This window comes from Perca fluviatilis, chromosome 4 (assembly GCF_010015445.1).
Source record: "Perca fluviatilis chromosome 4, GENO_Pfluv_1.0, whole genome shotgun sequence".
NCBI classification, from domain to species: domain Eukaryota; kingdom Metazoa; phylum Chordata; class Actinopteri; order Perciformes; family Percidae; genus Perca; species Perca fluviatilis.
In genome coordinates, this window is record NC_053115.1 from 25,863,811 (window position 1) to 25,878,005 (window position 14,195).

At 40.6% G+C, this 14,195-nt stretch overlaps 1 protein-coding gene across 4 annotated transcripts in view; it reads left to right on the plus strand.

The window, feature by feature from the left end:
- The window catches only part of LOC120558082 (potassium voltage-gated channel subfamily A member 10), a 105,828-nt gene extending 96,719 nt beyond the window's left edge, over positions 1 to 9,109 (plus strand). For 3 of the 4 annotated variants that reach the window (XM_039798936.1, XM_039798934.1, XM_039798935.1), the window contains one exon: positions 5,406 to 9,109. In XM_039798936.1, coding sequence (XP_039654870.1) covers positions 5,573 to 7,270 — 1,698 coding nt within the window. In that variant the 5' untranslated portion in view covers positions 5,406 to 5,572 and the 3' untranslated portion in view covers positions 7,271 to 9,109. Of the gene's footprint in view, positions 1 to 4,178; positions 4,413 to 5,405 lie in introns of those variants that run through there. The other variant, XM_039798937.1, reaches the window with a different exon arrangement.
- The last annotated feature ends 5,086 nt before the right edge of the window (positions 9,110 to 14,195 follow it).

Consider the following 14,195-nt stretch of genomic DNA (forward strand, 5'->3'; position numbering starts at 1 on the left):
GTGTTAGCCATCTCATGTTGTTTGTTATTGTTGTTGCTGCCTACCTTGGCCAAGGCAAGGATTTTTAATCTCAATGAGGCTTTAAATAAAAAAAATAAATGAAAAAAACAGACTCAAAGTGGGGACATGCAATCACATGGTCAGCCTCTTCAACATGGATGGATTACTGAATGGGACTACTGGGTACAGGCCCAAGGCCCCCCCTGGCCTTCACCTGCAAAATGTCACTCAAAGAGACACATACCGACCATGAAGACATGCAAAATGACTACAAAGAAACATAAAACAACTACAAAGACACACAAAGCAACTGCAAAGAGACACAAACTGACAACAAAGAGACGCAAAACCATTGAGAGATGTGTAACGACTACAAAGAGACACAAAGCAAAAAAGTATTAAATTGTCAAGACCATAGCTCCAAATTAAATAGAAATAATAATATATTTTAAACTAAATTTTTATTTTGATAAAACATTTATCAAAATACCTTACGTTAGTATTTAAAGCCTCCCCAGTCTTCTGTGACACCATCTAGTTATCAATTGAACCCACAAGGGATCCCAACCTGTGATTGAGAAACCCTGATCACTTTACCTGTAAGTGTTGCTGAATTTATCTGAACTTTATCTGAACTCTGAGGTTCTGGATGAACATGTGTCTGTGTTTTGAGCTGTATGGGGTTTTCTATACTGTAGCTGTTATAACACTTGCTCCTGACCTGTCCTTGTATGTTATTTGCACTGAGGGGAACCTCTGCTACAATATATAGGATTACTAGACTGGAATAACCAGCTGCCTTTACAACTGCTATAAGATTACCTGGCTGGAATATCTAATCCGTGCTACCTGACATGCACTTTGAAATCCTGTCACCCTTAATGGATGAGCATATGGGCTTTTGCGATAGAATTACTTAGATCATGTGCACAAGATGAGTTGCCCACAGATTTAGTTACTTTGTCATTTCCAAAGACAAACAGAGAGAGTTTAGGGGACACACATCCTGAAACCTCTTTAGGTGCTGAATCAGAAAGGCGAAAATCACACAAAGGAGCTGCACACTGTACTGACAGCTCCCAGGCAATGTAATTCAACAAGAGCAATGTTTCGATCTAAGCGAGTACTCGTCAGACCATTACTTTAACTAATAACCATCACAAAGCAATATGTGGACACAAACACACACATAAGCTATCACAGTATATAGCAAAGTACATAGAAAATGCAGAAAATCATAATAATATAATACATTATTTTCCCAAAAAGGGTTTAGAGTGGTAGACAGACACACTGTTAGCGTTTACCTGGTGAACATAGTGGAGCATTTAGCAGCTTATGAAACAGGTACTTCCTTATATGGAGATTAAAAACTGAGCTAAAGGACAATGAATATTGGACTTACATTTGCCATGTGGTCAGAAACACGACTCCAAATGAACCAATGTTTCTCTGTAACTGCCGGATATGTAAATAAGCAACTGTTTGCGAACAATTTCGCCATATCAACTGTGTTCACGGCTTGTTTCTGATGCCCTGAAGTAGCCACAACAATCAGTTAATGCAGGTTTGAGTGTTTCCATTTCATGCCTCTTTGTACAACTACTCTACTACATTTCGGAGAAAAGCATTACTTTATACTCAACTACATTTATTTGACAGCTTTAGATACTAGTTGCTTAACACATTAAAAGTTTACATACGAGTTATGTCCTGGTTCCTTAAGACGCTGACCACGTCTCATGTTTGAGCATGGCCTGGGACCTTTGTTGCATTTCATCCCTTCTCTCTCTCCCCTCATTTTATCGCTCTAATGTCCCAGTAGAATAAAAGCAAAAATGCCAGAAAAAAAACAACTTTAGACTTTAAACTTAAGTGTTTATATTTATGATAAAATATGATGTATTTTTGTAGATCAAACTACCCAACAATCAATGAAGTGGTAAAACTTCATTTTTCATCTGTAGTCCAAACTTTGGTAGTCCCTGACAAAGTCAAGCTAAAAAAGATTATAAAAATACAAGATTCAATTTTAATATTTTATAAGCATGCAGATTAATAATAATGTTAGTAACAAAAACAAGAAACCTCATACAGGACACCATGAATTAAACTGAATAAAACATTTTTAGTTGCAGGACCTTCACCTATAATGAAGTATATTTACAGCGTGTTACTGTAATGCTTCTTTTACTGAGCAATCTGGATACTTCCTTCACTTAAATTCAGTCACTTCTGTGTTGAAGTTTTTTTTTTATTTCTGTCCGTGGCTCAAAGTCAAGCCCTGTAACGGTGTGTAGGAAGGAGGTGTTTATACCTATGCAGCGTCAGTATAGTTCACGCACAAGCATGCTGATGGAGAAAATGCTTTGTCAACACAGTCTGTTAATGGGTAAGGTGACTGTGTCATGGTTGCAGGGGAGGGAGGGAGGGAGGGAGGGAGGGAGAGATGATGGATCGAGGGCTGCGTAGAAGGACAGAAGGCAGGACGTTAGCCCTCTGTCACGCAAGGAGTCCTGAGACGGGTGACACTGCAGTAGCTGCAGTCCACCTCATCTTGTAGCTCATATCCCACCCATTTCCCTCTTCTACTGACACAAAATCGTTTAGCAGTGGAATGGATCGATTATTTACCCTCTCAGTCCAACTCGCGTAGTCTATGATCGCCCCCCCTCACTGTCTGTCTTCCTGTCTCTCTTCGCCTGTAACAAATTCTATTATGAAGTGTTTAAGTGGCAGGTCATGCCTCAGCTGACTGCGTTCTCAATGACATCTCTAGGACATTGCAGGATGATCCAAGAAAAAGATCCCTATATACCGTATATGTCAAGCATCTTGAGGGATGTTTGTCTGTGCACATGTGCCTCCCTGCATCCCTGTACTCCTGTGCGCATGGGGCAAACCTCCATGTATAGCTGCATACAAACGTGAAGTTTATATTCATTGATGCACATGTGCTCGATGTTCCTGCGAGGACAGATAATGAGATGCTTACAGGTAATGGTGTGTGATGATGTACAGCAAAGCGTAGACTGTGAAGTCCTAAAAAAGTTTTCTTTAACCTTGAAGCCATGTGCCCGTTCCTGCAGTGGTGCTGCTCATGCCGCAATGTTACCGAGGACCAGCAGACAGCCAACTGCAGGCTGCAGCAGGAGGAGAGGGAGATGAGGGAATGATTTTTGATTTCAGGCTACTGGTTCACTATCAGGTAACACTATATTCAACCTATGTTGCCAAATTGGCCGACCTTCGGCAAAAGTGCAAGATTAACTTTTGATTAAAGTTTACGCTCCTCGAGAGAGCAGGACTAAGAAAAGGAAGTGCAGCCTTTCTGTAATTTGAATTAACCTTTTAATTAGGCTCGTCTCGTTTCTTCTTTCAAAGCTTCTGTATTAATCTGACTCTTCAATAGCTGGCAGGCACACAGTTGCTGGAGTTGGCAGGGACAGCAGAAATGAAAAACACATCTGCAGGATTTTCTTGGAAAAGGAGTGTTTTTACTCTCAACACTATGACCCTTCTAACAAATCTATACTCAACACCTTTCGGGGAAATGTGTGCCCAGAATAAATGACCTCAGTGAAAACGTACACGTATTTATCAATAAAATTGATTCTTGTGTGCTGTATAATTCTTGTTTTTGCAAAGAGGGACTTTATTGATTTGAGCACAGGCATACAGGGCTGTTTTTTTTTTATTAGAGACAAGAAGTTTGACTGAGATTTCAGGGAAGACTTGGAAAACATTTGTGACAGTTAAAAAATGTCATAGAATATTGATGTCAGATGAAATAAGACTTCACGTCAGCATGTATCACTAAGGATGTAAACAAGAGAAAGCTGAATCCCCTGGGCAGATGTGCGCTGCTGCAGGTATTGAGAGCTATGACAAGCTCTGTAACAGGGGAAGAATGCAGTATAATCCCCAAGGTGAGGGTGGATAGGATGATCCTCCGTGTTGATGCTTACTCTGCAGGAAAGAGGGGAAAACGTGGGTCCCACTCTCCCTGCGCCATATCAAACCGTGATTGGCTCCTGCAGCGTAAATCTCCTATCAGAGAGCTGCCTATAACAGCCTCACTTATCCCACTGACGGAGGAGGGAGCAGGGAGAACAAAGCCAGGTGACCCCCACCCCTCCAATTCCAAATACTGTGAGTTTCCTGAGTTCCGTGTTTGTCTCTGTTTGTGTGTGCGTGCGCATGTGTCTGTTTGCGAGTGTGTGTGGGTACCTCTGGCATCTCTGGTTTCGCATAGGGTGTTAAATTACCCAATGGGTGCTTTAATAGAGCTAGAGACACTCTTGATTGTGAGTCTGGATGAGGGAGCGATTGAAGGGAGGAAGGGGGAGCAGAGCGGAGCTGCCAGGCAGGATTGAGAAGGCAACACAACTTCTGCAGAGCCGGGGACGCCGGTGAGTGGTGCGGACCATCTGCACACAGCTGGATTTAAACTTTTAAACAATTGATTAAATGTATATTTGCATGCGTTTGTAGTTGGTTTGATAAGGGTAGTGATGTGATCTCTGTGGCTCTGTTGCCTTTGATGCTGTGTGAGACAAGGCAAGTTTGTTTGGTGGGAAGATTTTAGTAGCAATTTAGCAGCAATAAGTTGCTTTTAGAAAAAAATGTAAAGATTCAAGAGTGTAGATTTAACAGCACTTTTCTGTTTTCTGCATCTTCAAATGTCCTTTCCCTTGGTCAGAGTAACCCCTCTTTGCTGACAGGGCACAATCAATACATTTATTTTTTTGCCGTATCATGATGTCCTTTGAAAAGAAGATACAATCCCAGACTGTTACGCTATCTGCTACAATGCAAGTGGAAATAGAGGCAGCCGAGTCTCTCCAAGTACGCAGGGCCCTTGGTGTCAAGTGGACACAGAGGTTGCAGCGTTCGAAGCATGTGTCGGGATTTGGTTACCTCTCTGAACCAGACAAATGGAACGATAAACAGCTACTTAGAGATTATGTAAACGTGATGCTGATAGACTACCCCACAACAGGGTTGAGATGGATTAACCCAAACAGTAGTTAGAGACTGACATTCAAACAAAAGGAATAAGTGTGTTTCAGTTTTGATGAGTTTCTGCTTCCGGTCATAAGTGAAAGCTCAGACGTTTTTCCATAGGAAATTTAAACATTCAGTTTTGTAGCCCATGATCAGCGATAATACTACCCATACCTTGTGTAAGCACTTTCACAGCCGAACTTGCAGAGCTTGTGTTTTCGTTTATTCCATGGCAGAGAATTGGGAAAAAATAACGGTACAAGCATAGTATCAGATGGCAAGTTCTTTGCTGATGCAAACATGAGCTAACAGAAAAGTCTCTTCACCAACAAAACTGCATTTGCACTGTTTAACAAAAATATAACACAACTTTGCTTTTTCTCACCCCTCTTCTACAGATTACACAGAGGACTGAATCCAAACATAGCGTACGGCTGCCTGGATGAGAACCAGAAGGAGGCAGGCCCTGCCAGGATCTACAGCGTGGCACTGGTTGTGGTATCCCCTCTGTCTCCTGCGCTCGAACCAGGCTGATAGACGGAGCTGTGGCCTGTGACGACAGGCGATGGAGGTGCCGCTGGTTAATTTTGAGAACATGGATGATGTTGGCATCAACCTGGGGGACCCGAGTGACTCTGGGTACCCGACTTCACCCCCGTCAGAGGCCCATGATCACAATCTTTTAACCCACCGCCTTAGTTCTCCTCACCAGTCGCCACACAGAGGACGACGTCGGCATCAGTCTGGTCAAGAAGGGTTGTCACCATCCACTCCTCCGTCATCTCTGACCACTAAAGCAAAGTCAAGCAGTGGCAGTTTGATCTCTAATGTGAAGCTCCTGATCAACAGTGAGTCTCCCACTGACAGCGTCTTCAGTAAGATGGCAAAGGACTGCTACGAGAATGAAGATGTGTTTGAAAAGCACTGCATTGAAGAAAAAGACGAGAAAGTTGTCATCAATATTTCAGGCCTGATGTTTGAGACCCAGCTCAGCACCCTGAATAACTTTCCAGAGACGCTGCTCGGTGACCCCATGAAGAGGATAAGATACTTCGACCCAATGAAAAACGAGTACTTCTTTGACAGAAACCGCCCGTCTTTTGATGGTGTTCTGTACTTCTATCAGTCAGGGGGGAGAATCCGTAGACCGGCCAATGTTCCCTTAGATGTTTTTGCGAATGAAATGGTTTTCTATGAGTTGGGTCATGAAGCGATGGAGCAGTTCCGCGAAGATGAAGGGTTTATCAAAGAGCCAGAGGTCCTTCTGCCCACCAACGAACTCAAACGACAATTCTGGCTACTGTTTGAATACCCAGAAAGCTCCAGTGCAGCCAAATCTGTCGCTCTGGTTTCTGTGTTTGTCATCGTCATTTCCATTGTCATCTTCTGCCTAGAGACTCTGCCAGAGTTCAGGGAAGACACTGACTTTCCCCCGATTTTAACCCAACTCATCAACGGGACCCAAGGCGGTTCTGCCCCTCATCCCGCCACTAAAGACGTGTTTGCATATTTAACAGACCCCTTTTTCATTGTGGAGACTATTTGCATCATTTGGTTCTGCTTTGAAGTTGGTGTCCGTTTTGTGGTGTGCCCCAGCAAAAGGGATTTCTTCAATAACATCATGAACACCATTGACATAGTCTCTATAATTCCCTACTTTGTAACCCTTGGAACAGAGCTGGCTACGACCCCTGATGATGATATGAACTCCAGTCAGAACATGTCCCTGGCGATCCTAAGAATTATCCGTCTAGTGAGAGTTTTTAGAATTTTTAAGCTCTCCCGACACTCGAAAGGGCTTCAGATCTTGGGGCAGACGTTGAAAGCCAGCATGAGGGAACTCGGGCTGCTTATCTTCTTCCTTTTTATAGGAGTCATCCTATTCTCAAGTGCCATCTACTTTGCAGAAGTGGATGAGCCCCAGACGCAGTTTGTCAGCATCCCTGACGGCTTCTGGTGGGCTGTGGTGACAATGACCACTGTGGGATACGGAGACATGTGCCCCATCACAATCGGAGGCAAAATGGTCGGCACCCTCTGTGCCATTGCTGGTGTCCTGACCATTGCCCTGCCCGTCCCTGTCATCGTCTCCAACTTTAACTATTTTTACCACCGTGAGACTGAGCAGGAGGAGAAACAGGTGATGGATGCGGCGGCAGAGGCTGCTCAGAAAACGTCAGCTGCAAACAAGTACGGAAGCACACCCTCGCTAAACAAAAGTAACGGCAACTGGCAAAATGAGAAAAATGGCGCACACTGTTAGAGAAAGTACGAGATGCACTGCTGCGATATTAGTTTGTTTCTCACTATTTTGTACTCCAAACATGGGAACATGTTTGCATATTATGACAGTATTATTAGGCCCTGTGTGGTGAGGCAGCCTTTATACAAGTTGTCTGTCTGCTTGTGGATGTGTCAAAGTGCAATTAACACAACTCAGCAACTACTCTGTCCGTTCAACTTCAATGAGAAGAACTGAAAGGTATAATTATCATCTTTCATCCAGTGCAATTTGAAGAAAAATGTTATGGCTCATTTGTACTATGGACATTTCTTCACCTTGAAAATGTTGACTGTTGGGATAAACAAGTGCAAAGGCAAAGTAAGTTGTAAGTTTCACCAAAATGTCCTTGAGGGTCTGAATAACAGTAAGTTTATCCCACAAAAGAAAAAAAACTGTTGTGATAGAGATCAGAGCATTTAAACTGGAAGTATACTCAGAGTTCATATTACATCAGTTAGTCTACACTTTGTCATAATCAGCAAAACCAAAATAGAACTTGTCACGATTTTCAAGGGCAGGCGAATAGTGTAAGGCAAGAGGGCACACATTGTCTTATCAGCAAATCTATAGATGTGAATGCTCAGCCAGCAGACCTTCTCCATATGAGCAGCATAACATAACAATATTTGTGTGATATGCCACTTTTCCACGGCAGGAACATTCCCCAGGGTCTACAGTAGGAACATTTTGAGGAACTCATTGCATTTTGACCGCAGGGACCAGGGTCTAAATTAAGTTCTGGGGCCTTTTTACACCCTAAAATGTTCCTGAATAAATTAAATAGTTGGCATGTCTGCTATTAGTCTTGTAGATAGGCAAAATATAAATCTGCAGTATAGTACATGCAGTAGTTGCATGCAGCTTTTAAAATAAAAAGTAATTTTTAACTACATGGTTTCATTTTTACTATTTGGCGTTTTGCACAAGATCTAATATTGTTATTATAACGTGAATTTATGCTTTAAAAACCATATCAATTTGTAGCACTGTTAGTTTATTCCCACATATCTCTTGAGCACTTTTGGAGCTTTACACCATCAGCTGTTGGCAGGGAAAACACATTTCTTAGAGTGTCTAATGTAAATGTGAGATGAGGTATATATTTGTGATCAGACTGAGAGAATCGAGGAGAGGGCATAGACAAAAAACAATAACTTTGCACTCTTGTATTTGAAAATGCCTCTATTTACCCTTGTTCTCTCATTTGTATTGCATGGCATAGTGTGCCGAAATGAGTTTTAACTCTTATTATCAGTAACTGAAAGTTTGACATATTTATTGTACCTAAATATATTAGTCTTTCAATCATATAGTGATTATCATTATATTCAATGTGAAGGGAGAGCCAATACTACAACTGGATTTGTGAAATGATGACAACAAATGATGAATTGTGTATCTCATCGGGAAATTGGTACTATATATGCATGCCACGTTTCAATCTTGAGAATGTACTGTATGTGAGTTTAGTATACATATAAATACAGCTTGTATAGAAATGGCAGTGGATGTAGTTGTAACACAATCAATGCCTTTCTAATAATCCCACAATATACAATAATGATGACATGTGGGTGGCAAAAACAAATATGTTGTGTTTTTCACCCAATGGAAAGAGCAATACTTTAATTAATTAAAATTAAATGCAATAAGGTGACATCAGTTAGTCACGTCAGCACTTTACTATGTTATGAAGCACTTAATACTTGAGGACTGTTACTGTACGGTATGTGTCAACATTGTACAGTATACAGTGTCGTAATGTTTTATTTATCCTGTAAAGAGTGCCTTTCATTAAACATGTATCCTAACTGTGTATATTATCCCTCTGATTATTTCATTTCTGGGATAAATTGGACTTGTGACATCAAGCAAATTTAAACTTTTTTTAAACTTTGTCTCTGTTTGACAATAGTGATGAATGTAAGTGTAAGTGTCAGTGCATGGCTGCAGGTCAATACTCATTACCACCTCGTGTTAGCTGTTATTAATGCCTTCTCACTGCTGGTTCTCTGCACTGATATCATGATGGCATCTCTCTCCCTGCCTCTTCATCTCTTTCTATTCAAAAAATCTCCCCAGTGAGTCTGTGTCACATCACAAGAGTGGAAAAAAAGCTGCGTAAGTGTTTTTTTTTATACATATCTGGTGTCGTGGTGTAGGTGGCAGATTGGAAGAGCAGACGTTTTCTTGCTGTGTGTTTTGTAACAAGCCTTTTATCTAATTAAGAAATGAGTAGAATACAGCCCATGCTAAAAATAGATAGGAACATCAAACAGGATTATCAAATCATGCAGAAATGCAACAGATGGAAAGCTGACATATTGAGGAGTTTTTGTTGTTGCCGGGGATACCGATCAAATTAGCGTTTTATTTCTATTGGCACAACTCTTCACTAGATGGAGAAATTCTAGTGCTGTGAGCTTGACAATGCTTTTGACTGTGATAGCTTCTAAAGCAAAAGCACTAAATTAAATATGCAGACCAAATGAATTATTTATAAGATTATCTATCTTGGCCACCAATGCTAGGAGCTGGCTCTTTCATTTGATGCTTTACTGTCCCAAACATTCACATCACAGACATATCATCGGGAAATATGTTAAAACAGTATCACATTCTGGTCAGTGCACACTTTGTGATTTTCGGAGACAATTCCTTGCTCAGTAAGACAAAGCTGTTAAAGTCATTTCCAAGCTAAAATATACTGGCTGTGTTTTGGCAGTGTGTTCAGAGGCCTGCTCCTGTTGTCATTTAGTTAACGGTCAGGTCAACGGGCCGCCCTTCTGCCCTGCTGATCACTGATCCTACAGTGATACAACGGAGACAAGGCCTGATAGCATTTTAGCATTTAACAGACAGGTGGTTCTGGCAAGGTCAAAGCTAATGTGAGGCTGTCATTTATAATTCATCAGGTGTTCCACGAAGAGATCACATCCATCCTGCCTTTGATAAAGATTCACCCCAAGAAATCCATTCTTGGTGTGACACAGCGGAGTGTCCAATCACTGTGACACAGCAGACTGTACCGCAATTCTTAATGGATCTAAAAATATTCCTGCTGCATGACTCTGTTCTTCGTGACAAGAAGAACGGTCCCACTGCTTTAAGGGGAAACAATGGATGGGTCTCACACGAAAGCTCAGACTGTGAAACTCATATCTGTAGATTGGGTTACTCTTTTGTCAGCAGACACATTATAAGCCAATTTCAGACCTGCACAGACAGCAGGCTGGAGTTCCCTCCCTCCAGAGGGCAAAGTCAAAGTTGGACACGGGCAGCTTGTATTAAATCCGTCCAAAGTATCCTGTTTCTTCCAGTGACGGTAACTGGCATCAAGCCGGCTCACCGCTGCCATGACCTTGCCATTATATGTTTGATCAAAGTGCGAACGCAGTGCTCAGTATTGAGTGGCAAAGCAATCCTCATGGGTTTAATATTGATCAAAGTTCAGCAGTGCTGCCTCACCTACAGTACTATTCGAGCCATTGATTCTGTGCCCTGATTTTGCTAATCAACAACATTCAGACATTGGTTTTGCATTACTTTAATGTGATTGATATGATTAAATGGAAAAGCAAAATGATCTTCACCAAAAGGTAAAGGATGCATTATGACAAATGAGCCGCATATTTTTGGCACTAGATAAGTGAAGCTTGTGAGCCGCTCCATCTGCTCTCTCAGCACTGGAGAGGATGAAGGAAAGACAGGTGGAGGACACACCCTGCTTCTTAATGGGGGTGATGGGAGAGCAAGCATCCTGACACAGTGTCATAAAACACTAATGTTCTGGAAGTCACTCTGTTTCTCATTTTTAGTTTAATTTACTTCACCCATGCTGGAAGTCCATGATATCACTGAGGCATACTGCATGTCCTCCCATTTATTACTAACTCCGATTTTTAAGATAATACATAAATGAACTTGAATCTATCATATAATATAATAATATAAAAAAATATATATATATATATATATATATATATATATATATATATATATATCTCCATCCTTGGCAGTCCTTTCCTCTTCCTTCAAGCTCGGGTCCTCGGGATCACAGATGTTGTTCCTGGAATTTGCTGGAGCCACTGTCCCAGTTTGGGGGTTACAGCCCAGAGTGCATATATAGAATTTGGATTAACAGATTTTCTCTTATCCTTTCCTTTTTAGTGATAAGAAACTCCTGTGATCCTGATTGAGAGTTCATGGCAGAAGGACTTTGTTCCTAAAAACATCAATTATTAAAATCACATTTTGGCCTACTTCAATAATTCAGAGTGGCTTAAAGGGACACGTGTGATGACCAGCTCTCAATATATGAAATACATAGTTTTAATTAATATTATAGCAAATCAATAAAGTAAGTCTATAGTAATTTTGGATGTATAGATTAATGCAATTGTTGTATCCTCCAGTATCTGTCTGAATATTCTTTGTTAGCTCAGTTTGGCTCTATACTAAGATTGGAGAGTGAAGTCCCACAACCTAGGGCGAGTAATGATTCAAGGAGATAAAGATTTATGACAGGTAACTGCACCGTGACTGCTCCGCTGCAGTGCGTCAGCCCTGGAGGTCAATGGCCAGACTTTGTGGGATGAAACTCAAGTCTCACTTTGTCCTGCTTAACACCAATGAAAAATGAAGAAGGTGACCTCAAGTATCACCCGGGTTCAGACAGTAGGCAACGTGTTGCATTCAGGTGACCACAGGCCGCTCTTCACATCTAGGAAAGCCAAAAATCTTTACAACGACTAGATTAGAGAGGCGTGTGCCAAGTATGGGTCATTTAGCTATAGTGCATTTTAAAAGATGAATCTGGAAAACACTACACACAAAAATAACCTTAATTATTCTCACAATGGGAATGACTACTGTACATAAAACAAAGGCAGGCTTCCAGAATAAAGAACAATTCATTCGTTTAGACTTCAGTATTTAGTCATTTAAACTGGAGTGTTATTGAACCTTTCCTCTTAGATTACACACTCCACAAACTAACATGTACTGTTTGAAAATCTCAAAATGGACTGTGAGAGCAAGGCGAGGTTTGTTTTGTAAGTAAAATATTAATCTGTAAAGTAAGTCACAACTTAAGCTGTCAAATAAATGTATTGGAGTAATAATTCCAATATCCATAGTCAAGTAGAAATATAAAGTAGCATGACATGGAAATACTCAAGTAAAATGTACTTAGTTACAATCCACCACTGCCTAGAGGGAACACTAGTGAGACGTTTGATAGCCTAACTCATGGGGACAGGATTGGATTTGTGAGGCCACAGAGACAACACTGTTTCACTGTGTTTAGCATGACACCTTATGGCCTTAATGTGGTACTACATACAAAGCAAACTGATTGGAAGGTTTTCACTAATTTGTTTGTTTTTCTAAAAATATATGTGTTGGCATACATACATATGAAATAGGAAAGAATGAGTAGTAATTTTCTATAGGGCAATTAGTAATTACATTTAAAAAGCAAGTGAGGGGTTTGTCCAACTAAAGCTCACAATAAGATGATTAAATCTACATTTTGGAATAAATGTGGAAAACCAGTCATTTGTATTTCAGATGCATGGGAATGTCTTCAAAGCACAACATAATTTGGTGTAAGTAAAGACATTTTAAAATCTTAGTTTCCCTAATAACATTTAAAGAATCAGCAATATGATGGAGATATATTTAGGCCAATTGGGGTCATGAGGTCACAAGGACACGTTCATAATGATCAAACTACAGTCTGCTATAGTCTCTGGACAATGCAGCACAAACAGAATGAAGGTGCTTGTTAACTCAAACCAGTTGCACCAGAAACTGGGCAACTAACCGGTTACAGAAAACCTCTTGTTTCCTGTAAACACGTCAGATAAGCGATTACTCATCAGATACAGTGGTCATGAGAAAATTGTTGATTTATAGGGAAATAAGCAAGAGGAAAAGCATGTTTTCCTTCAATGAAAATAGTTTTACTCTGATAACAGTCACTTCCAGAAGAAATCTTTGACAGCATTGCATGCTGCAATAGTACCGGGTAAATCCCAGAAAAAGCAGTGATTGCAAAACTTGGGGAAAGCGTCTGAGGTGAAGTCATAATAGTTTGTTTAGTTCACTGGCGTGCTGCCCGTGGTAAATGATTGACACAATTAAAGTTGGAAATGCTGGTGAATTTATTGGTTATCACCATTAAAATAGCCTGGAGAAAATGCCATATACCTGCAATATAACCATGGAAACAAATATTTAAAGCCTTTCCTTTAAAGGTCCAGTGTGTAACGTGTTTAGTCGTTCATTATCAAAATCTGTGTTGCCTGTTCACAAACTTGTCTTTTTTCATGAATATTTACCACCACCATCAATTCCAAGTATTCCATTTGGCTTGAAATTTTACATTTGCTTTTGCATGAACTGGGGTAGACGCTCCATATTCATGCGCCATCTTGAAATACGTTAGCTGGTAAGGGACATACAGGACATACTGCTCTGCCTTTCGCGTTTTCTCTGTCGCATGATAAACTCACAGGTGCTGCTAATGTTGCTAATGGGTATCGTAGCTTCCTGGCCCTGGCAAGTTTGAAGAAGGAAACATGGAGGACCACACGTATTAAAAATCCAAATTTCAGGAACAGGAGCCCTGAAAAAGAAAAAGGATATTGAAAAGAGCAAGAGTAATACGTACTTTGAACTGCGTGGTGCGAGAGAGTTGATTGCGATATATGATCTCAACGCAAGATGGGAGAAATTCCTACACATTGGACCTTTAAAAGAAACTACTCATAGAAGGGAATATGAGTAATAATAGGCTACAAATGGGGTAAAATCCATAATTTGTGCTATTGTTATTATTATTGTTAATGTTTTGCCGGGCTTTCTGCTAAATTTTAGACAGTTTTATATTAAACAATGA